The sequence below is a fragment of the Eubalaena glacialis genome, chromosome 16 (assembly GCF_028564815.1).
Source record: "Eubalaena glacialis isolate mEubGla1 chromosome 16, mEubGla1.1.hap2.+ XY, whole genome shotgun sequence".
Classification (NCBI taxonomy): domain Eukaryota; kingdom Metazoa; phylum Chordata; class Mammalia; order Artiodactyla; family Balaenidae; genus Eubalaena; species Eubalaena glacialis.
Genome location: NC_083731.1, coordinates 69,885,541 through 69,908,478, shown reverse-complemented (window position 1 = coordinate 69,908,478; position 22,938 = coordinate 69,885,541). Strand labels below are relative to the sequence as shown.

General features: G+C 35.6%; 1 protein-coding gene across 2 annotated transcripts; it reads left to right on the top strand.

Moving 5' to 3' along the window:
• Positions 1–273: 273 nt before the first annotated feature.
• Positions 274–21,921, top strand: ESD (esterase D). Of its 2 annotated transcripts, none has more exons than XM_061170858.1 (10): positions 274–365; positions 3,518–3,566; positions 5,851–5,925; positions 6,523–6,611; positions 8,906–9,004; positions 10,458–10,582; positions 11,647–11,766; positions 12,428–12,526; positions 14,489–14,656; positions 21,679–21,921. In XM_061170858.1, exons 3-10 carry the CDS (start codon positions 5,858–5,860, stop codon positions 21,757–21,759), a joined length of 849 nt encoding a protein of 282 aa, XP_061026841.1. In that variant the 5' UTR covers positions 274–365; positions 3,518–3,566; positions 5,851–5,857; the 3' UTR covers positions 21,760–21,921. The 2 variants fall into 2 exon arrangements, with proteins under 2 accessions (XP_061026841.1, XP_061026842.1); XM_061170859.1 differs by lacking the exon at positions 274–365 and adding an exon at positions 1,623–1,665.
• The last annotated feature ends 1,017 nt before the right edge of the window (positions 21,922–22,938 follow it).

Genomic DNA, 22,938 nt, shown 5'->3' with positions numbered 1-22,938 from the left:
CCACGAGTTAAGCGGGGCCAGAGCTCACGTTCATTCAAGGATGGGCCTTATCCTGCGCCCGCTGGTAAGAGTCTGGGCCAACGCGGCTGGCGACTCCTTGACGTAGGACTCGCGTCAGGAAAAGGAGGAGCCGCCCACAAGGCGCTGCGGGGAAGGGAGAGGAGAGGGAGGGGGCGGGGCCTGTGGGGGCGGGGCCTATGAAGGGCGGGGCTGAGGAGAAGGGTCCCGGGAGTTAGGATCCCGGAGTGGGCGGGTCTCGGGGGGCGGACCCTAGAGGGGAGGGGCCGAGACGGTGGCCCCGGCGGTCATGTTGAGGCCCCGCCTTTCCCTTGCGGCTGCTGCTCCTCTTCCCTACGCGGCCCGAGGTAAGACTAGGTCTGGATAGAGGCCCAGATGTCCTCGGCCCGTCTGGGTCTCGTGCTGCCCCGGTGACACGGCGGGGCCCGGTCGGGGCTCACGCTGAGGCCTGCGGCGAGTCGCATGGGTGCGATCGCGAAGAACGCGGCCCCGGGCCCAGAGCGCGACGAGCGGTGGCAGGAGGCCGAGGGAGGGGCGCTGAGCCGAGGACTTTGTCCCGAGGCTCGGCGCCTCTTCCCGAATCCCTTTTCCTCACTGAGCTTCCAAGAATGTGTAACCCGGGGCGCTCGGGCGTGCGCTCTCTGAGGGCATCTGCCGGTTTATCAAGTACCCCACTACGTTTGCGTAGCTGTTCCTGCGTCAGGTGGATGGGTACCTCGGTCATGGAGGAAACAGACCCCAAAGCGTTCGCAGCCTCCACGGGCGCCTGGGGATCCCGCTTCTCCGCACACGCTTGCAAGCACTTTGGAAGGCTGATCGTATTTGTAAATGCGCTGTCAGTGTGTAGGGGTCTGGAGGTTGTCTGTGACTGGGTCGTCAGGGCGATGGCATTTGCGCGGACCTTGGAGGGGGCATTCGAGGTTGCAGGAATAATAATAGCTAACATTTGTGTGCGTATCATGGCCAGCAGTGTTCGAAGTAGGTGAATTAACTCAGTCCCGGGAACAACCCTATCAAACTGATCCTATTAATATCCTTACTTTACAGATGGGGAAATGAGGCATAGAAAGATGACGTAGTTTGCCCGAAGTCAGTACCACTACCAAAGAACTACCGTGTAATAGTACGTGGTGAAGCCAGAATTTGAACCTGGAGGGTCTGGCTCCACAACCTGCTCTAAAACCATTGTACCATGGCACCCAGTAGAAACATCCGGGCTATGCTAGAATTATACATAATTGAGTTTGACTAAATTAAGATAGCAGAAAACAAGGCCAGACAAATACTGTGGGACCATTGAAGACAATTTTGAGAGCTAATTTAAGGTGCTTGGAGTTCATGGATGCTATGTTTTTCCCCAGGGTGGATTAAAAATTCATCTGTGGGCAAGCCATGTGAATTTTTATGAAGGAAAAGCGATTATGCATAGTACACAGTTAATAATGTGACCAAAGTATATATGGAGTTCTGTTCATCCTTTTTGTCAGTTCATAGTTTCAATTTGGTGAAGTTTTAATGGCATCAAGCTTTTAAAAAAATCACATAATTACTGACACTATCTTCCATTTCAGTGACTTACTGGTTTTCAACTTCTGCCCTGACAGCAGAGTGGGATTAGTTCTGGACACCTGTAGCAACATCCTGGAAGTGGGCAAGCATTTTTCATCTGCTAGTTAATGTGGGCAAGCTAACCATGTTTTAAAATTGACAATGTGCTTAACACTACTGAACTATACACTTAAAAATGGTTAAGACAGTAAAGTTTATGTTATGTGTTTTTTATCACAATATTTAAAATAAAATTAAAAATAAATTTAAATGACTAATAATTCCAAGTAGACCATGTTAGGCCTGAAGATGTGTTGTGTATAGGGATCCATTGAGCAGTAAGTTAAATGGATTAAGCCTTAGGCCTCCATGCAGGATTGATTTTAGTGAGACATACAAGAAGGAAACAAAGTAGGAAGGAAAATTTAATTTCTTGCGTATAATTAGGATGGTGGCAGTGGGAATTCAGAGACGGGGTAACTTTAAGACATTTCAAATGTAGGTTGGGCAAGACAGGCATAGATGAAAAGAGAAGCGAAAAAAGGAATAGAAACACTTGGTTTGAAGGTAGGAGCCAGAAGCTTAACTTTAGATGCATTGAGTTTTACTAGCCTGTGGCACATCCTGTGAGAAGGGTCCAGCAAGAAATTTAAATTCTGGCACCAATGCCTGAGAATGATTGAATCAAGAGAGGCAGATTTACATTGTTTCAATGCAAAAATAGAGCAGAAACTTAGGGAATGGAATCCTGTTTTTTCACTGAGGAGAGGATTTGAACAAAGAAGTGACGGTCAGCAGTTCCATAATCGGGTGATGTTGGGAAGACCTGTGTAGGTCATTGAGAGCCAGTGGGGTGGGACACATTGCAGATGGAGAAATGGATCAAAGTCCATGAGAGAATGAGAACAAAAACCCAGGTAGAGATAGATAGAAAACTTTTGAGGCTCATGGGAAGAAGGAAAGAATGGGTGAAATACAAAGAACACAGATTTCTGGAGATAAATAACACTTCAATAAGTAAAGGGAAGAAAAGTAAGATTTGACAGTTTAGCCTTTTGGGGGAATGGATGCTTTGTGAATAAAGATGACTTTAATACTTTTTACCTCATTGGCTTTCCATGTACCATGCACTGAGAGAAACTTTGTTCTCTGAAGAATATTGATGTACATTTCATTGACTTTCTAGGAAGACTGGCACTGTGAAATTTTTTTTGCCTTTGTTTTTGGTTTTTCTTGGGGGAGGGTGTTTATTATTATTCTATTCTACTCTGTAACTTCATTTCTCCCCCAAAATCTGTTCTAGAACCGAAATGAAACGTGTCAGACAAATGACACATTTGGTGTCATTTGGTGCACACTACTACGTACATTTCTATTTATTTGTTTGTTTATTTCTGTGTATCAGTAACTTCACCATCATTCATAAGCCCAGTCAGTTTTCTCACCAGTTCATCCTTTCTAGCCAGTCAGCCCAGAAGTCCTTAAGCCTTCATCTCTTCCCTTCTTTATCCTCCCTGCATTACAAGTTTGACCTACAACTCTTAGCTGATGAGTCTAGGCTTCTTTTTATCTTTCTCTACTTTTCTAGTCTCCACTCCTGTTTTCTTCACTCAGCAGTTGACTATATCTCGTACTTTCAAATTACAATCTAAAACTTTTTCTATTTATTTAAAAGAAAAAAAAAAACTTCTTATTCCAGGAAAAGTTTTTAACCAAACACAAGGCCTTGTGGCAAAATAGGTGTTAAGGTACTTAGATTATGGGCCGAGGTAAAGCAATGGAGCTGTTCCATCAGCTGGCCTTTTGACACTGCCATACCCAGAGTAGATAGTCATCTACCTCACAAGAGGAAAACGTCTCCGTTGAGAATGTGTAGTGTACTATACATGTCTGTATAACCTTTGTTGTGAAAAGTATGTCCCATTTATACACCATTTGATCTTTGTTTCAGGATCATCTACCCTTTGGTGCAGATAAAAAAGCAAGTAGCAATTGGACAGGTACATTAAAGTTTTATTTTTATGTATTACTTTGGAAGTTGAATGAAAAATCTAATAACTTGGTTTAAAATATGCTGTTTTTCACATAGAAAAATTTTAGTGAAAAATGTAGTCACCTAAGTATATCATTTCATATATCATAGTATATCATATCTAGTTCTTAGCTTATGTCTTATTTTTTATTGAGCCTAACTTTCTTAATTGACAATTGAAGATAGTTTCTAAAATGGGTAGTTAGGGGGGAAAAAAAAAACTTTAAAAGCTTTGATTTTATTTTTATTAATTCATTCTACCTATTTAAAAAACAGTATTTTAACTTTGTTTCTCTGGCCCAATGGAAAGTGTTTGATTTTGAATTTTAATGAAGAACATTCAAAGAGCAGAAGAAATAGACTAGTTACGGATTACCAAAATAGATGAATAACAAAGTATAAAAACAATGGAGGTAAAGAATAAGCTAATTTTAAAAACTTTCACATAATTGGTAGTTAGAAGTTAAAAATTTATTCCTTAATTCAACAAATAATTATTAGGTACCTCTCCCGTACTAGATATATGCTCAGTGTGCCATGTTTGGGGAAAGCAGACATAGTCCCTGCTAGATCTAAAAAAATAGGATTTCCTTTAAGAATAATTCAGGTAAATTTTATTCCTTGGTCTCATGTGTATATATTTGAAAAGTATACATCTGTCTCTGTTAATTCATTATGTAAGATAGTGTCATAAACAAGAATAGCTGAAGTTAATATTCAATAATTAATAACATTTTGTGGGCAGTTTAAAAATTGGTCTTTTAAAGGTTAAAAGCATAAACCTGTGAATAGAAGGTAATTCCACCTCTGTGTATAATTGTAATACCCTAATGCTATAAAATTAGTCAATCTTTTCTGAAAAAAAAATTTTTTATGAGTATTTAAAAACCCTCTCAGGAGGCAGGAAAGCATAGCAGGAGAGTAGGGGCTCTGATGTCAGACTTTCTGGTTCACATCCCAGGTTTCCAATGCAAAGCTCAGTATTTGGATTTATTGAGGAGATTACTTAAACGTAGGATTGAAACTAATCTTATTTAGAATTTTGCAAAGACGTTTCCAAAATAAGCTTTCTAAGATTATTGCTACATATCTTTTTAGAGTAACCTTAACAGCACAACTGATCAGCGTACAGTAGAACATTTCACTGAGAAGACCACCAGAGAGATAATACCTGTTCCTGGTATCTGAGGATTTTTTATTTAGTGTGTATGATTTAGTGATTTGTAATAAGGAGGGGAAGGGAGTCCTTCCTCGAGAGATACAAATCAGAATCAGTCTGGTTTCTCTTTGCTCAACAGGTATTTACCATAAAGATGGTGTTCCAGTTTTTTTGGTATTTATTATTAAAAATTAATAACGTGTGGTATTTTAACATTTAAGTTTAAAATTATTTATGAAAACTTTAAAGATGTGTTGGAGAGAAAAGAATTACCAAACTTCAAAATTTCCCCATGACAAACTGTACTTTTAATTCACTCAGGAGAGGCTTTTGTTTTACTTGCTGGTTTGTTTTAAAAGGAGAAATGTTGATCTGAAAATTGTATATCACTTTCTCTGAAACACTCCTAGGATGAGTAATTTGATCTCGTTCAACATGTAGGAAAGTGCCTGTGACACTGTGTTCAGTAAATGTTACCTGTCATTATTATCAAAATCATTATTGTTACACCATTTTCCTCCCATTTTAATATCAACCATAATGTCATACCATTGCCTCCTTTGTTACAGTTAACAGGTAAACTATTAACAATTTTTAATCTAAGCTAAAGTTAATAACTTATTCATATTCTGCCTCTTTCTGAAAAGAATTTGGAAAAAAGTAAAAAGGAAAGGGACTTCCCTGGCAGTCCAGTGGTTAAGACTCTGCGCATCCATTGCAAGGGGCATGGGTTTGATCCCTCGTCGGGGAACTAAGATCCCACATGCCACGCGGCACAGCCAAAAAAATAAATTAAATAAAAATAAAAAGAATTTGGGGCAGTCCACAGTCATACAGACAAAAAAGCTTGTTAATAAATTAGTACTGACATTCCAAAGTACTAAAGTTTCCTAAAGTGAGTACCAAGTGTAAGTGTATGTATCAAAATTAGTCAGTTTCATATTATTTATGAGAGGAAATTAGCATGTGAAAAAAATTCAGGGTGGCAGACAGTTGCATGTTTAGATAATTTATCCCAAAAACAGTTAGTTTTGTTTCAAATTTTTTAGGAACTGATTCTCTAGAAATTAATGAGATTAATCTTCACTAATAGGAGAAGAATGGCATTGAAACAGATTTCCAGCAACAAGTGCTTTGGGGGAATGCAGAAAGTTTTTGAACATGACAGGTAACTACTAAGAAGATACAATTTTAGATATCTCTAATTCTGCTTCCGTCTATTTGATTCTTTAAGCCCATGAAAGATAACTGTTGCATGAATTACTGTTTACCTGTAAAAAAAAACCTGTGATTTTTATCAGCTTTATCTTATCTAGCTTTGATATTGGTGATGGTAATAAACTCTTAGTGATAAAAAGCAAATTCAGGATGTGATGCATTTCAGTGCCCATGAACAAACATGTAGTTTAAGAGCTTTAGAATTCATTTTTTATAAAAGCTGATTTATTATTTCATATATCTCTTTAGAAACAATTTTTCTTTTAATAATTTTAGTGCTACATTGAGGATGTTACATTTATTCTTTTAATTCAGCCTGCTCAAAATGACGGTGTACCATGCACAGCCTAGGCTCAGTTTGGTTAATATCAATAGATCAGTATGCTAAATTGGCCTCATTCTTTCTTTAAGGGCTGTGGTATATTCCTTAAATGTTGGTGGAATCACTTATTTTGGACATTAAATCACTTATTTTATGTTTCTGTCTTGACTGATGGGGGGGCAACTGATTTTTTTTTTTTTTTTTTTGTGACTGTTAAAATTACAGTGTTGAACTGAAATGCAAAATGAAATTTGCTATCTATTTACCACCAAAGGCAGAAACTGGAAAATGCCCTGCACTATATTGGCTGTCTGGTAAGTGTTATGCATTTGAGTTTTATAAAGGAGTTTCTTTTTCTTTTTAACTAGCTTATCTTATTCTTTAATCTTTACTTATTGGTGTGCTTTCTGAACCATTTATAAAAGACTTTAGGAGCCTGTCACAGTCTACTCTTACTTTATCCTGAGAATAATTTCAGACCTACTGAATTACATTTGTTATACTTCTTTTTCAATTAGACCAAGTAATTCAGCAGAGAATATAAAGTTCTAGACTCAGTGACAAGAGCTTAGAAAAGTTATTTACTTTGTACCTACTCAAGCGTTTTCTTAGAGACTTTACCACTCAAATAGAACAGTATTAGGTAAAACCAGGACACCTGTGATATGCTAATTAGAAACCACAGCCAAGTAACTTCTTACAGTGTTCTCTGAAATATTTTAATTGGACTCACCTTCTCTGGCTACAATCTGGAACATCACAAAAGAATACTAATGCTTCTAAATCAGAGGTGAATGTTAAAGATTCTTGAATGGATTGTGAGAGAGTAATTTTGAACCTCTGTGCTAACTTTTCTTTCACAAGATGTTGGCACTTCATCTTTAGAAGCAAACTTTATAAGAGACTCATAGAAACCAAATTATGTCATAGCGTTCTATTTTTGTTTCTTTAAAATTGCTTCTTATAACTTTGATTTAAATCCTCCCTTATGTATGTTTCCTCAAGGATATGCCCCAAATACCAGTCTTTAAAAATGAGAATATTTCATTTTAAAAGGTAAAAATTAAGTGCCTACCTAGTTTTTTTTTTTAACATCTTTATTGGAGTATAATTGCTTTACAATGGTGTGTTAGTTTCTGCTGTATCACAAAGTGAGTCAGCTATATGTATACATATATCCCCATATCCCCTCCCTCTTGCGTCTCCCTCCCACCCTCCCTATCCCACCCCTCTAGGTGGTCACAAAGCACCGAGCAGATCTCCCTGTGCTATGCGGCTGCTTCCCACTAGCTATCTATTTTACATTTGGTAGTGTATATATGTCAGTGCCACTCTCTCACTTCGTCCCAGCTTACCCTTCCCCCTCCCCGTGTCCTCAAGTCCATTCTCTATGTCTGCGTCTTTATTCCTGTCCTGCCCTGGGTTCTTCAGAACCATTCTTTTTTTTTTTTTTTAGATTCCATATATATGTGTTAGCATACGGTATTTGTTTTTCTCTTTCTGACTTACTTCACTCTGTATGACAGACTCTAGGTCCATCCACCTCACTACAAATAACTCAATTTCGTTTCTTTTTATGACTGAGTAATATTCTGTTGTGTATATGTGCCACATCTTCTTTATCCATTCATCTGTTGATGGACACTTAGGTTGCTTCCATGTCCTGACTATTGTAAATAGTGCTGCAATGAACATTGTGGTACATGACTCTTTATGAATTATGGTTTTCTCTGGGTATATGCCCAGTAGTGGGATTGCTGGGTCGTATGGTAGTTCTAATTTTAGTTTTTTAAGGAACCTCCATACTGTGCTATAGTGGCTGTATCAATTTACATTCCCACTAACAGTGCAAGAGGGTTCCCTTTTCTCCACACCCTCTCCAGCATTTATTGTTTGTAGACTTTCTGATGTGCCTATCTAGTTTTAACTCAACAACTAATTTCTTTGATTGGAAAAAGCAAACCAATTTTGCTAGAAGAGCATGGTATTGCCAAAAGCAACAATAAATTACATGTTTGTTTTAGAAACATAGTATTGTGTAGCTAAAGATGCTCTTAGAAATCATGTAACCTGTAGAATAGGAAACTATTCTATAGTACCAGGGAAATTATATATTACCCAGGATCACATAAAAGAGTGAACAAGTTTTCTGATTCATGGTCCAAAGCTGTATTCATTCTTTTCTCCTGTTCTTTTTACATTTTGTTTCTGGTGAGAGCTACTGCAGTCATATCTCTTGTTAAAAGAATAACACACCATTAGGGTTGTAATAACATTTGTTTTATGCACCATATTGGCATTCTACAGTTTGAGTAATTCTAAATTCCCAAACACACCTGGTCCAAAGAATTTCAGTAATTGAAATTTTAGTGAGTGACTTTCAAAGGACAGCTATGGGAGCATTTAACCTAAGACAGTTCTTGGATTAATACTGTTACATATTTTATGAGAAGGGAAACTTTAGTGTCTTTTTCAGCATTATTTCTTAAAACAAACAAAAAACTTTTTAATAAGTGAGCTTGTTTTCCTGTGTTATAAGAAGATTAAAGCTTATAAACCGTTCACAGGTCACAGCATATCATGAGATAACAATATTTTTGATCTTTAGGTTTAACTTGCACAGAACAAAATTTTATATCAAAATCTGGTTACCATCAAGCTGCCTCGGAACATGGCCTTGTCATCATTGCTCCAGATACCAGCCCTCGTAAGTGTTCTTGTTCCAGAGGTCCTTTGTAAAAATATAAATCTTTAAGATTTAAGTTATAATATATACACAATTCATTTCATATTTTTGCTATTTATTAATCTTTCAAGCAACATCATGACTCTAAAATACCATGCTGTACATTTTCCTCACTGAATTTTACTCATAACGTCACTCTTATGAGAGGGGACAGTTTTGCTATTCCCATTTTACAGATTAAGACACTAAGACACTTTAAAACAGAGACTGAGCAACTCAGTTAATAATGTATCATATTGGCACTAGTGCCAAAATAACCTACAGTGCATAGGAAATAATTATTTTTATTCCTTGGGTAAACTGCCTTGTCACGTGGTAATTATCTTTTCTCATTTCTGTTAGTCATCAAATAGTCATACAGTTAAACAAGTATTAGTTTTAATATAAATGATTATAATGTTTACATTAGAGAAATGAGAATATCAAATATTTGAGAATTCAATCCATCAGATAGTTGAAACTTGTTTTGGGACCCTAGAAGGGTCAGGAAATGGAATTTAAATGATAGCTAAAACTATCTGGAAGTTGAATGGCTGGCCTTGGAAGTAATGCATTTCCTTTCACAATCCATATTATGTAAAAGTAAGACGTGTCACAGGAAATGTAATAAAATGTTTAATTCAGAAGAGCATCAAAAATATAAAATGCCTTGGAATAAACTTTTAAAGTATGAAGATTTATTTTTAAAAAAAAACGTAAAATTTCCTAACTGTTTTAAGTGGAAGAATGCCATGTTCCTGGATGGGTAGACTGACTATTATGAAGAGGTCATTTCCATCAAATTACGTATCACTATAATTTTATTCAAAATCCCAGTGGTTGGCTTTTTAACTGTATGCAAGGATATAAAATAAAACGTAATTAGTTAAAATAGAATATAAGAAAATCCCATTGGGGGATGGGTAAATAGGGGAAACGTGATGGAATGATTCCAAAGTACATAAGGAGACATCTTCAGTTCAAAATAGTGAATTGAGCACAAGCATTTGTTCCCCTTCCCTTCTAAGGTCACAGTGGTACAGAGAAGTAAAGAAGTGTTGGTAATGAGGAGGGTCATCAGAGAAGGAATCTTAACACATTTCTGAAAGATAAAAAGAGAGTATAAGCCCTTTGACAGGTAAAACAGAGTGAGGAAGGATATGTTCAGAATACATAGGAGGGAGCTTCATCAGTGAAGAAAGCCAGTGAATACCCCAGCCTGGAGGGCCATTCCCTCTCTTGCCTCATTGGCTAGAACTAGTCACGTGACCCCACTCAAGGGGGCAAGGAAGTATGTGCCCCAAAACGCAGAGAGCCCACGATACTTGGTGAACAGCTCTAATGCAAGTGAAATTTCAGGTTCATTTTAAAGTGTGTTATTAAACATGGGCCATTACTACAGAGTAGATGAAACCACAAGATTTTTCCTTCATAGGTGGCTGCAATATTAAAGGAGAAGATGAGACCTGGGACTTCGGCACTGGTGCTGGATTTTATGTGGATGCTACTGAAGATCCTTGGAAAACTAACTACAGAATGTACTCGTATGTAACGGAGGAGGTAATTTAATTTACAGTGTAATGATGAATTGATGACTGCCAAAAGTTTGATTTTGGACACAAAGTCCTTCCAATCCCGAGAATTTTAAACTAGGATATGGTATTGTTGAATCTATTTGGCACATATTTATTATCTTAGTAAAAATTCCTAAGTTTACAAGTACTATAGTCCTATTGTCTGCAATTTAAATGAACACTAAGTACAATTTTAAAGAGTTTAATAATTATATTGATACCTGTATACACTACCCAGGTTATACAAAGAAAATAGTATATGAAAAAGCTGTATTTTCTGGCAGCTGGTTGGTTCATCCAGATATATTTCATAGTGATTAAAATCAAAAAGGATAAGTGGTAAAGCATTGCTTCTATTAATAATATTTGTGTGCAGTTTATGCATTTTTCTATGATTTTAATTGTTAATGTGCACATCATAGAAACTCAGAAATGATAATATAAAATTTTAATCACCCATAATTCTGTCACCCCAAACAACAACTATATTTTGGTATATTCCAGACTTTTTCTAATGACTAGTTTTCATATAATAGTAAAACATTTTTATCTTGTTCTTTTTTTAGTTGTATAAAGTAAATATTTTCTAATATTCTGATCTATTTGTAACATAATTTTAATAATTGTATAGTATTCTGTCATATGCTGTGATTTACTTTTTTCTAATGGAGGCTATTTATATATTTACATATATTTTTTTACCATAATACGTATTACTGCATTGATTATCTTTGTTTATAATTTTTTACCCATAAGGACTTTTCCCTTAGAAGAGATTCCAGGAAGTGAAATTACTAGATCAAAAGTTTACAACATTTTAAAGTTTCTTTCTGCATTATCTTCTTAAAGTTGCTTTCTAAGGAAGATGTAACATATATTCTCCAGTGATATATTAATGATCATTGTCTAGCTGACTTTTTTTTTTAATCTTTACTAGTGTAAACCATTGTAAGACTGTGAATATAGAAGTATTGATTATTTTAGATGACTTTGAAAAAGTCTAAACTTATTTCTGTCATATCTCTTGTCCCACTATTAAATTCTCTCTAGCTTCCACAACTCATAAATACCAATTTTCCAGTGGATCCCAAAAGGATGTCTATTTTTGGCCACTCCATGGGAGGCCATGGAGCTCTGATTTGTGCTTTGAAGAATCCTGGAAAATACAAAGTAAGATTACCTAAGCTTCTAGTGACAAGATATTTCTCTTGAATAGTATAATATTAGGAACTTTCAAAGATTGAAGTTAAGATACTGTTGTTTCAGTATTGGGACTAAACTTTTCTAGTGTTGGGAATTTCAAGGGGTTTGTGGGGAAAGAGTATTAAATTTGACCACACAATATATGCTACAGAATCAGAAGTATAGGAATTTTATCCCAGTGGTTTCTCATTGGTCTATGAGAGGTATTATAAAGCAATTTTCATTGCTTCTATTCAAACTATAGTTTTCTAGGCTTTTTTTCCCTAAAAGTTATTATTGATTAATGTTATTGTGACAGTATGTTATCATTTACTTTTACCGGGAATATTCTTGTAAAGTTGACTTTGATTTTCCACTGTTTTAAGTGGAAAAAATGAGTAGAAACGCTGAACATAAACTTTCATTTGTGCCTTATTTAATGAAAATGTAGCTCTTTTAATAGAACACACAAAGGATGTGGTATCTTGGAGAGGCATATAATCTAAGCCCATAATATAGCAAAAGGAAAATTGTTCACAGGGATTTTCATGGCAAGTCAGAGTTTTTAAGCAAGTTGTAAATACCTGTTTATATTCAATTTAGCAAAATATAACTTGTTTTTAATTTGTTTGTTTGCTTGTTTCTGAAGTCTGTGTCAGCATTTGCTCCAATTTGCAACCCAGTGCTCTGTCCTTGGGGCAAAAAAGCCTTTAGTGGATATTTGGGAACAGATCAAAGTAAATGGGAGGTAGGTACTGGATGGCGGTCTTCATACTCATTCTTAAGTTTTCAAATTTGCTAAAAAAGCTACACACTACAGACGTTACATTCTTAACTTACTCAAGTTAAGGATCCAGAGCAAAAAATAATTAACTAAAGTGTATACATATAACAATAACAACAACAACAGAGAACAATTTTTCAATGCATTGAATTATGGCAGATATTCTGCGGCTACATTTTTTTTCTGCTAATGATTAATTTATATGTTTATTTTCTAAATTAACATTACAAAAAATACCCCATATTACTAAATTTAGACTTACCTCATATTAACTGTGTGCTTAGTTGTATGATAAGAACCACGAGGCCTGGCTTTTTATTTTGTGTAGCTGTTTCAAAGTTTAGCATCTCTCAGATTTGGATTTTAAATTCTAGACTTAAAAGCTCTTAAAAATAGATATTGTGTATGTAATATACATTTATGAGAATATTTCCAACAGTAAGATTGCTTTTTCAAGCATAGGAGCAGAGGCTTCTAAATGAAAATAAAAATGGCCCTTTTTTCCTGAGACTGATTTGCTCTTGTGCAGAAATGGGCTATTTGAAAACTCCACCAAGAGTTTGAATATTTTGCAGATGAACTCATCATCATGTGCACGTTAGCAAGTAGAAAATCGAGTGGGAAAAAAAACGTGTTTGTCTTATTGCTGTTTATTCAAAGTCATTTACACATGGACCCCTATTTTATTTAAGATTGGTCATTGAAATTCTGACAAATCGGAAGGTTAATCTTTTAGTCATTAGAGTTTTGTTTTGCTTAGGCTTAGCTTTTTATTATATTGGAAGAATGCTGAAAATTATTACTATTAGTTACTTTGGGGACAATGCATTGACAATGCTTGTGCCTCAGTGTTTTGAGTCCTAACCATGTGCAGAGTTTGTGTGGGGTTTTGAGATCTTATGTCAAGAAGGTGATGACCCTTTCCTGTCCACAGGGGCCTTATGGTCTAATAGAAGTTTTGAGTAAAAGACCAACTGATTGGGAGAAGTAGGGGAGAGGTACCCTATAAAGGAATCTGTATCATTTTTCTCCAAATGGCAGTAGATTTTACTATTTTAATTATGCAGTGTTTAGGCTATCATTTAATTTACTCTTGGAATAAGGAGGCCATGCAGAATTATGAAATCGTGGAACTTTGAACTAGTTGGACTTTATAGGTGTCCTTCCACTTTCTCCTTTTAAGATTAAAGAAAGCAAGTCTTAAAAAGCATGCTACTTTAGAAGGGGAAATCTTTTGGTTTTTGTGTGTCTTGACCAATGCATAAAAGTTCTCATTAGTGAATATACATGAATAATCAATATTTAAAGATGGATGTAAAATAGAAACTTGTAACTAGCGGCAGCTCCTCACATAATAAATTTGAGTTGTTAATATGATTCAGATTGTTAAAATCAAGTCTTCCTGAAAGTTCCTGGAGATAGTAGATATTTGGTGCCATTCAGTAGCTAGCAAAAGAGAGATTTATGTCTGGAATTAGTCAAAAAGAAGGGACAAAAAATAGACTATTTATTTGAAATAGAGAATATTTGGAAATAGAAAAAGATAATGGAGTTAGAAGAAATAGTCAATTTGTAAAAGGACTTACAAAGAAAACAAATTGGTTTTCTTGGAGTTGAGAGGTGATTAAACCTTAAAGGTTTGAAAGAAAAAAGGCTATGTACTATGAAGAATACTTGAGATATAGAATTCTTGCCCTTGGTCTAGGACTGGTTGAAAGTAGGGAAGAAGCTGTAATTGAGGATAGAATTCTGAAGGCCTTGTAAATAAAAACCAGACAAGCCAACTTAAAAGCATATTTTCAATTTAATCAGCCTTAGACCTTAAATGACTTTAAATTTCTATTCAGTTCTACTATAGGGTATTCTGCAGAATATCTTTCTGGGCACTTTCAAATTTATTTTTCATTATTTCTCCTCTTTTTATAGGCTTATGATGCTACCCATCTTGTGAAGTCCTACCCAGATACTCAGCTGGATATACTGATTGATCAAGGAAAAGATGACCAGTTCCTTTCAGATGGACAGCTACTACCTGATAACTTCATAGCTGCCTGTACAGAAAAGAAAATCCCTGTTGTTTTCAGATTACAAGAGGCAAGTACTGGGAAACCTTAGCATGTTCTAAATTAACTATTAAAAAAACAAGATTCCATAGTACTTTCTTAATTTTATTTTAGAATTTGAAAAGCTGCCTCCAGTAAGGTATTTTTTAATTATAATAAGACATTTAAAGTGAAAGCCTTCCTATTAAGGTAATGATATCTAAGACCAAATTCCATAGAAATAGGAAAGCTTTTGACAGTGAAAAGTATTTACAATTTTCTGTCCCACTGTAAAATCAGTAAATAACACGAATTTAACGCTTGAATAGTACTTAATTGTCAACATTATCGGGTATATCTTTCTTGACACATGTGGCTATTGTTGCAGTATAATAAAAGGACAAGCTTCCACCTTCATTACTCTTCACTTTAGGTACACATCTTAGCCTCAGAAGCTGTGTATTATTTGTCTCACACACACACACACACACACACACACGCACTTTATATTGTTTGAGTTAGATGCTAATCTATTTGTTGTGCTACTTGCTAGTTGTTTAAGAATAATTACTGAATTTCAATTGGTTCGCAAATTTTCCTTGACTAAAATACTTTTGACTATTCACTACTCACCTAACTCTATGCTAATACAGCTATAATTAAAGAAATTCTACCTTTATTTTTTTAAAATTATGTATTCATAAGCTTCAGAACATAATAAAAACAAAATTTTTATTTCAGGGTGAAAAGTGAACACTGAAAATTGTACATGGTTGTGATTTTTTAAAACATTTTTATTCATGTTTAAGGGTAATATGTCAGGCACATTGATCTAAAACATATACTTGTGATGATAAGTGTTCACATCTAGATCAATGTGTAATGTGGTATATTTCAGTTTACAAAAATGTTTTCACAGCATTAGCTCATTTTAGCCTTATATGACCAGATGAGAGACCATTCCTAGCCTATCCACCTGTTTGGGTTTTTTTGGGTTTTTTTCAACTTTTTTTGTTGTGGTGGTAAAATACCACAATACCACATAAAATTTACCACCTTAACTATTTTTAAGTGTACACTTCAGTGGTATTAAATACATTCATAATGTCATACAGCTATCACCACCATTCATCTCCACGATTCCTTTCATCTTGTAAAATTGAAACTCTGTTCCCATTAAATACCAACTCCCCATTTCTCCCTGCCCTCAGCCCTTGGCAACCACCATGTTACTTTCTGTCTCTCTTACTACTCTGAGGATCTCATATAAGTGGAATCATACAGTATTTGTCTTTTTGTGACTAGCTTATTTCACTTAGCATAGTCCTCTTAAGGTTCATCCGTGTATCATGTGCCAGAATTTCCTTCCTTTTTAAGGCTCTTCATTGTATGCATATACCAAATTTTGCTTATCCGTTCGTCTGTCAGTGGACCACTTAAGTTGCTTCCAAGTCTTAGCTATTATGAATAATGCTGCTATAAACATGGGTGTAGAAATATCTCTCAGGATTCTGCTTTTAGTTCTTTTGGTTATATACCCGGAAGTGGGATTGCTGGGTCATATGGTAGTTCTATTCTTAGTTGTTTGAGGGACCTCCCTACTGTTCTCCAGAGCGGCTGCACCACTTTGCCGTCCCACCAGCAGTGCACAAGCGTTCCAATTTCTGCACCTCCTCCCCAACACGTCTTTTCTCTTTTTTCTTTCTTTCTTTTCTTTTTTTCTTCCTGGATAGTAGCCATCCCGGTGGCTGTGAGGTGGTAATGTGGTTTTGATTTAAATTTCCCTAATGATTACTGATGTTGAGCATCTTTCCATGCTTACTGGCCATTTGTATATCTTTGGAGAAATATCTATTCCAGTCCTTTGCCCATTTTTCCATTGGGTTGCTTTTTGTATTGAACGCTATTTGTATTGAGTTTTATGAGTTCTTTATGTATTCTGGATGCTAATCCCTTATCAGATAAATGATTTGCAGATATTTTTCTCCCATTCTGTGGGTTACCTTTTTACTCTGTTGGTGTTGTATCTTGATGCACAAAATATTTTAATGTTCACGAAGTCCAATTTGACTATGTTTTATTTTGTTGCATGTCCCTTTGGTGTCGTATCCAAGAAACCACTGCCAAGTCCATTGTCATGAAGTGTTTGTTCTATGTTTTCTTCTAAGAGTTTTATAGTTAGTTTTATAGCTTTAGGACCTACATTTAGTCTTTAATCCAATTTGAGTTAATTTTTGTATATGGTGTTAGGTAAGGATTCAACTTCATTTTTTTGCATGTGGATTCCAGCATCATTTGTTGAAAAAACTATCCTTTCACCATTGAATGGCTTAACACTCTTGTCAAAAATCATTTGACCGTATATTCCAGGGTTTATTTATGGGCTCTCTATTCTATTCCATTGGTCTATATGTCTGTCTTTATACCAGTTACCACACTTTTTGATTACTGTAGCTTTGTAGAAAATGTTGAAATCTGGAAGCATGAGTTCTCAGGTTTTTTTCTTCTTTTTCCAAGATTGTTTTGGCTATTTGGGCTCCCTTGAGATTCCACATGAATTTTAGGATGGTTTTTTCTGTTGCTGCAAAAATTGCCTTTGGAATTTTGATAGGGATTGCATTGAATCTATAGATTGCTTTGGGTAGTCTTGACACCTTAACAGACCATGAGCATGGGATGTGTTTCCATTTATTGTGTCTTCTTTAATTTCTTTCAGCAGTGATTTATTCATTGTACAAGTAGTTCATCTTCTTGGTTAATTCCTAAGTATTGTATTCTTTCTGATGCTGTTGTAAATGAAGTTGTTTTCATAATTTTCTTTTCAGATTGTTCATTTTTAGAATATAGAAATACAACTGATTTTTGTGTTTGACTTTTTATCCTGCTACTTTTGCTGAATTATTAGCTCTAACAGTTCAGGGTTTTCTACATACAAGATCATGTTATTTATGGACAGAGATAATTTTACCTCTTCCTTTCCAATTTGGATGCCTTTATTTCTTTTTCTTGCGAATTGCTGTGGCTAGAACCAGTACTATCTTGAATAGAAGTGATAAAAGTGGGCATCCTGTCTTATTCCTGATCTTAGAGGAAAAGCTTTCAGTATTTTACCATTAAGTATGACATTTGCTATGGGTTTTCATACATGACTCCTGGCCATCTGTTTTACAGATGAGGAGACAAGCTCAGAAAAGTAACCTACTTATCTAAGGTCACACAGCTAGTTTATGGTGGAACAGGCCTGGAAGCAAGGTAGTCTGATTGCAAATACTATCCTCCTGTTATCTGTCTAACCATTCCAAAGCAAGGCAAAGCAGTACTCCTGAGGAGCCAAGGGATGGAATTAGAGCTAACATAAGGGGAAGTTGTGCATAACCTGCTACTTGTCTAACTCATGCAGCAGATCTTAGCAATTTCCCTGATGTCTTTTTAATCTCCGTGATATTTTTAACATGGAAACAATACATATATCATGTGGGAAAATAAGTCCAAAACCAATACATTATGTATACCTTGTTTGTGGGTATCCATCATATAGAAATAGATTTTTTTAGATTAATTTGAACATTTATCATCAGAATTACATGTTTTAGATCAATAATCAACCTTATGAAATTTGATTATAATAGTATGTTTAACTATATTAACTATTGCTATAAGTGATGTAACAAAGCATGTTTTTTCCAAATGACGTTAACTTCTTGGCTCTACTGGTGGTGTTGCCTCTTCTGCTTCCCTCGCGTCTATGCCAGGAAATTTCATTGTTACCACCAACAACCAAGTTTCAGCCTGCCAACAAAGACTGAAAAAACTCTAGAGTTTGTTGTAAAAACAACAGAGTTAGAACACTGATGAAATTCTTGGGGGGAGAAAATAAATCAACTTATTTCTAAAATGACTATATCCCAAGCAACTGAAAAACGTAGTTGTCTGTACTTAATGAAGAGTCAGTACAAAGCATTCAATTCTTTAAAAAAAAAAAGTGAGAAAGTATTGAAATCATCAGTCACAATTTTTAGCTCAGGCACAATTTTCAGTTCACTTTCCTTCCAGCATGGACAGGTTAAAAGTGAACTACACAGTCTGAAGCAGATTATGTTTAGGTTTGTTGTAATTGAATGAGCAACTGAATGGACATACCTGGGCACTGGCTCCAGGGAAGCAACTTTTCAGATTTTCAAGCCAACTTCTGTTGACTTCAGATGACCTCAGGTCTGAGGGCACTTGATTATAAGTACAGTTTATCTGTATTTCTTTATGAAATGGGAGCTGTGAAGGATTAAATAAGCTGAAAATAGTAGTGGGTAATATAAATAAGTGATCTAGGGAGGGAAAAAAAATTATTGCAATCATGTACATGGTTTACCCAACTTCATTCATTTTCCTCTTTTTAATGGTGTTAAATGCTCACAATCTACATTTCTATCAACTGTCAAAAAAAATTGAGGGGGAAGTGTAGTCCATAGGGATATTTATTTGGTTTTTATTATACTTCATAATTTTTCTTTTTCTATTTTCACTTCAGTGAATCTAAATTGAAAATGCACAAGGTAGCAGAATTCTGATAGCTAATATACACAGATCAAGTCTTAGTCTGAAGAGGAAAGGCCTAGTATGTCTTATTATCAGTTATTGAAGTAATATAGTGAAGAAACATTTTCAGTTTCAGACCTAATGGAAACTTCCAGAAACCAACATTGAAGCAAGGCTATAGTACCTTCTCAAGTCTCAGGCCCTTTTTGAAGATTCAGAGGTTGTTTTGGCCTCTGTGCCTGCCTGTTAGAGAAGAGTACGAACATGGCACAGAATTCTAGAAGTGCAGGGCTCTCTCACTCATCTGTATCCCCGTGCTTAGCACAATTACCTGGCACATAAACTCTCAGGAAGTGCTTATTGAATAAACAAATGAGCAGCTTTCAGCCATCTTCTTCTTTGTACTCTGAAGAGACTTCATAACTCGGGAATTCATATCTGAGCTTTGCTAATTGGGTCTGGAAAATATGTAGGAAAATACTGCCTGTTAGAATAAATGTTCATCATAGCTGCTGAAGCACTGCTTCTTTTTTTGAGAATTGAGCAAAGAATAAAAGAATGAGTTTGTTTATTTTTATACTCTAAGAGAGTTTTGCTACCAAGGATTTTTCCATTTCAAGTGTGAGGTAGAAGAGGAAAGGAAGGCCCTTTCAAGTGTCACTAAATGAACGTAGTCACACAAGCTGCTTAACATACAAACCAATTCAAAGAATTTGATGAAAGGAGCTACCCCCATTTAATAATATTGACCAGCAGAAGTTGAAACTAATCAAGAATGACAGGGTCAGCTCTAATTATATAAATGTCTTATATCTACCAGAATGGCAGTAATTCAAATGTATTCTCTTGCCTTTATGTTGACATTTTAAAAAATCTTTCTTGGTCCCTCATGATAGGCATTTTCTATTTTCTCATGAAGGTAGACCTTCAGTTAAATATCATTATGGAAGGACATTTGCTTTGTATTTTAGATGAAATACACTGTTATCTTGCAGTACACCCTGAGAGCTCAAAATTGTCACTTTGGTTTACTCTGGGACTTCTCTGATAAAATAATAATAATAATAAATAATAACAATAATAATGGTGGCTACCCACTATGTGCCTGAAATTGCAACACACTGAACATATGTGTGACTAAACATGAAAATACAGCATACTCAGTCGCGTTAGGATTTTTGTTAACAAGTGTTTCGAGGCATCGATTTCCTTTTGCATCTACACCCGTTTTCAATCAGATCTGTCTTCTCATCTGTGAAAAATGGCAGGTACTGGGTACTATATTTCACAGGTTTTGTGGCCTGAAAATCATGGGCATATGTAACCTCTTAACAACTCAAGAATTACATGGTGGAAAATGCTTTCCTTTAACTTTCTTTATGTAAGAAACTGTCCTTCAGCTCTAAATTTAACTAATTTAACTGGGACTGGTCTGATCGTTGAGAGATGTGAAACCAAATAATTCCAAGGCTCAGCCTTAATTTTGACAACATTCCTATCAGATTCACTTCCACAGTTGGGCCACTGAAAATAGAAGACAGATTGCTTTTAAGTTACTTTGATGATTTTAAACTAGAACTCTTAATTAACTGCTGTTCCCAAGATATGCACTGCATACCCCTGCCAAGTAAGAGGTAGAGAACATTTACTGATTCATCAAAACCTTAGGCACTTTACCTTGTTCCCTGAAACCCAGGTGATATTTTTATTAGGTTTTTTTGTTTCTTAAGTGCTTAGAAAAATTCCTTTTTCCTCCCATCAGAGACCATTCGCTCGATCTTAGACTTTCATCTTTCTCAGATTATTCTATTTTGTATTTTAATTGTGTTTTGGCAGGGTAAGGGCTGTCCCCAAAATTATCTGATTTTTAACACTCTGATTCTTCCCACCCTATTTTTCTTTTCTTTTTCCTTTGAGAGCTATTTATTTTGTGCTCAGAGGACACCCCGAGAAAGGATCGCCTCTCCATTTACCATTGATTACCTATCAATGATTTTATTTGACCAGATAGAAATCTGTTTCAACTCATCTACTTTGGCACATTTTCTCTCTGCTTCACGGTAGTTTTCAAAAGTTTACTGACTTTTTACCCAGTTTGATTTATTGCTGAGGGATGTCAGAGTGTAATGAATTATTCCTTTTTCCTCAGGTAAAGATACGATATGCTTTTACCGTGCAGGAGGTCGAATTCTTAACGTGATTTATGATGGCTGTGTTTAACTTCCCAGTGATAGGGCATTTGGGCATTCTTCATGTTCTTTCTCTGTATTGTTTATGTGTGCTTATTTTGTATCTTAACATTCCCTTATTGATGGTGGTGCATTGCTTTTGTGAGTTGAAACTTTTTTCAACTACTCTTTTTTCAGTGAAAATGTTGAAGTACAAGTGTAATAAGCTTTACTTTGATTATAAACCTTCCACATGTTGTGATAGTTTGATTATTTACAAGCAAATTAAGTGACATGCAAGATATATTTAATGTCCCTAATATCGATTTTTCTGAATAGTAGATAAATGTCTTATCTCTATTTTGTCTTCTAGGGTTATGATCATAGCTACTACTTCATTGCAACCTTTATTACCGATCACATCAGACATCATGCAAAATACCTGAATGCTTGAAAAACTTCGGATAAGAGAATCTCTTCGGGATGATAAAATTGTAATAAACAGACTGGCAAGGAAAAAAGATTTTAAAACATTGGATTTTGTAGTGCTAAAAATGCTTCATTCTGTAGTTGAATCACCCTCTGAATAAATATATCAAACCTTCTGATTTAAAAAGTTACTTTACCATTGTTCACATGGGAAATATTTAATACTTCACAGTTTTTTCGAGGTAATTTGGAAATCATTATTGTGTTGACCTCAGGACACAGAATATGAATATAATCCCATTGAAATCATGAAATGCTAACTCTGGAACAGAGAGTTTAAAGGTAGTTTAGCCTAAACTCCTCACCTTTCCAGACTTTAAGCCTCTGAAGGCGTGGACTGTCTTCTTCCTGTTCATTGTTACACACCTAGTGTCTAGCAACTACTTGGCTTCTAGTAGTCATTGAATTGAATAACTATTTGTTAGTTGTTGAATAAGCAAGTAGGGTCAGAAAGGTTAAATGAATTCCCCATCATTACACAGTTATTTGTGGGAGAACTAAGATTAGAAGTCATATTTCCGGAGCCCAATCAATGATATTTCTTTTCTTATCTGTTGAGTCAAATAGATTTGTGGACATTGGTTTATGGAGCTCTCTCAAGAGACAGGAATTAAATACTAGATTCAATCTGAAATTAGATAAGGAAACTTGGTTCATATGTTACTGTAGAAGCTATTTTCCTTTAGTTACATGCAGAAATTTAGCTTGATGAGCTCGCCAAGAACTTGTAAATACCAAAGTGTGTTCCTTTAAGAACTTAAATGGACACTCCCGATGACCAGGGATTGAACCTGGGACCTCAGCAGTGAAAGCACCGTGTCCTAATCACTGGACCGCCAGGGAAGTCCCCTGGTTGTTTTAAAAGAAATATATTTTTCTGTTAAAGAGCACAAAAGTTACACATTTTAAACATTCAATAAGAATGTGTATTACATGGTAATTGAGGAAGACATCAGGTTCTTAAAGTTATAAGTACTATGTAAATGTGAATTAGACAATACTAAAATTTTTTAATTAGTACTATTTAAATTATCAGTAGTCAAGGGACTTCCCTGGTGGTCCAGTGGTTAAGACTCCATGCTCCCAATACAGGGGAGCCGGGTTCCATCCCTGGTCAGGGAACTAGAGCCCACGTGCCACAACT

Coding starts and splice junctions, on each gene's coding strand:
- ESD (XM_061170858.1), top strand. CDS start 5,858: ATGGCATTGAAACAGATTTCCAGCAACAAGTGCTTTGGGGGAATGCAG. Junction 6,612..8,905: donor TGCACTATATTGGCTGTCTG/GTAAGTGTTATG, acceptor TTTGATCTTTAG/GTTTAACTTGCACAGAACAA. Junction 11,767..12,427: donor AGAATCCTGGAAAATACAAA/GTAAGATTACCT, acceptor TTGTTTCTGAAG/TCTGTGTCAGCATTTGCTCC.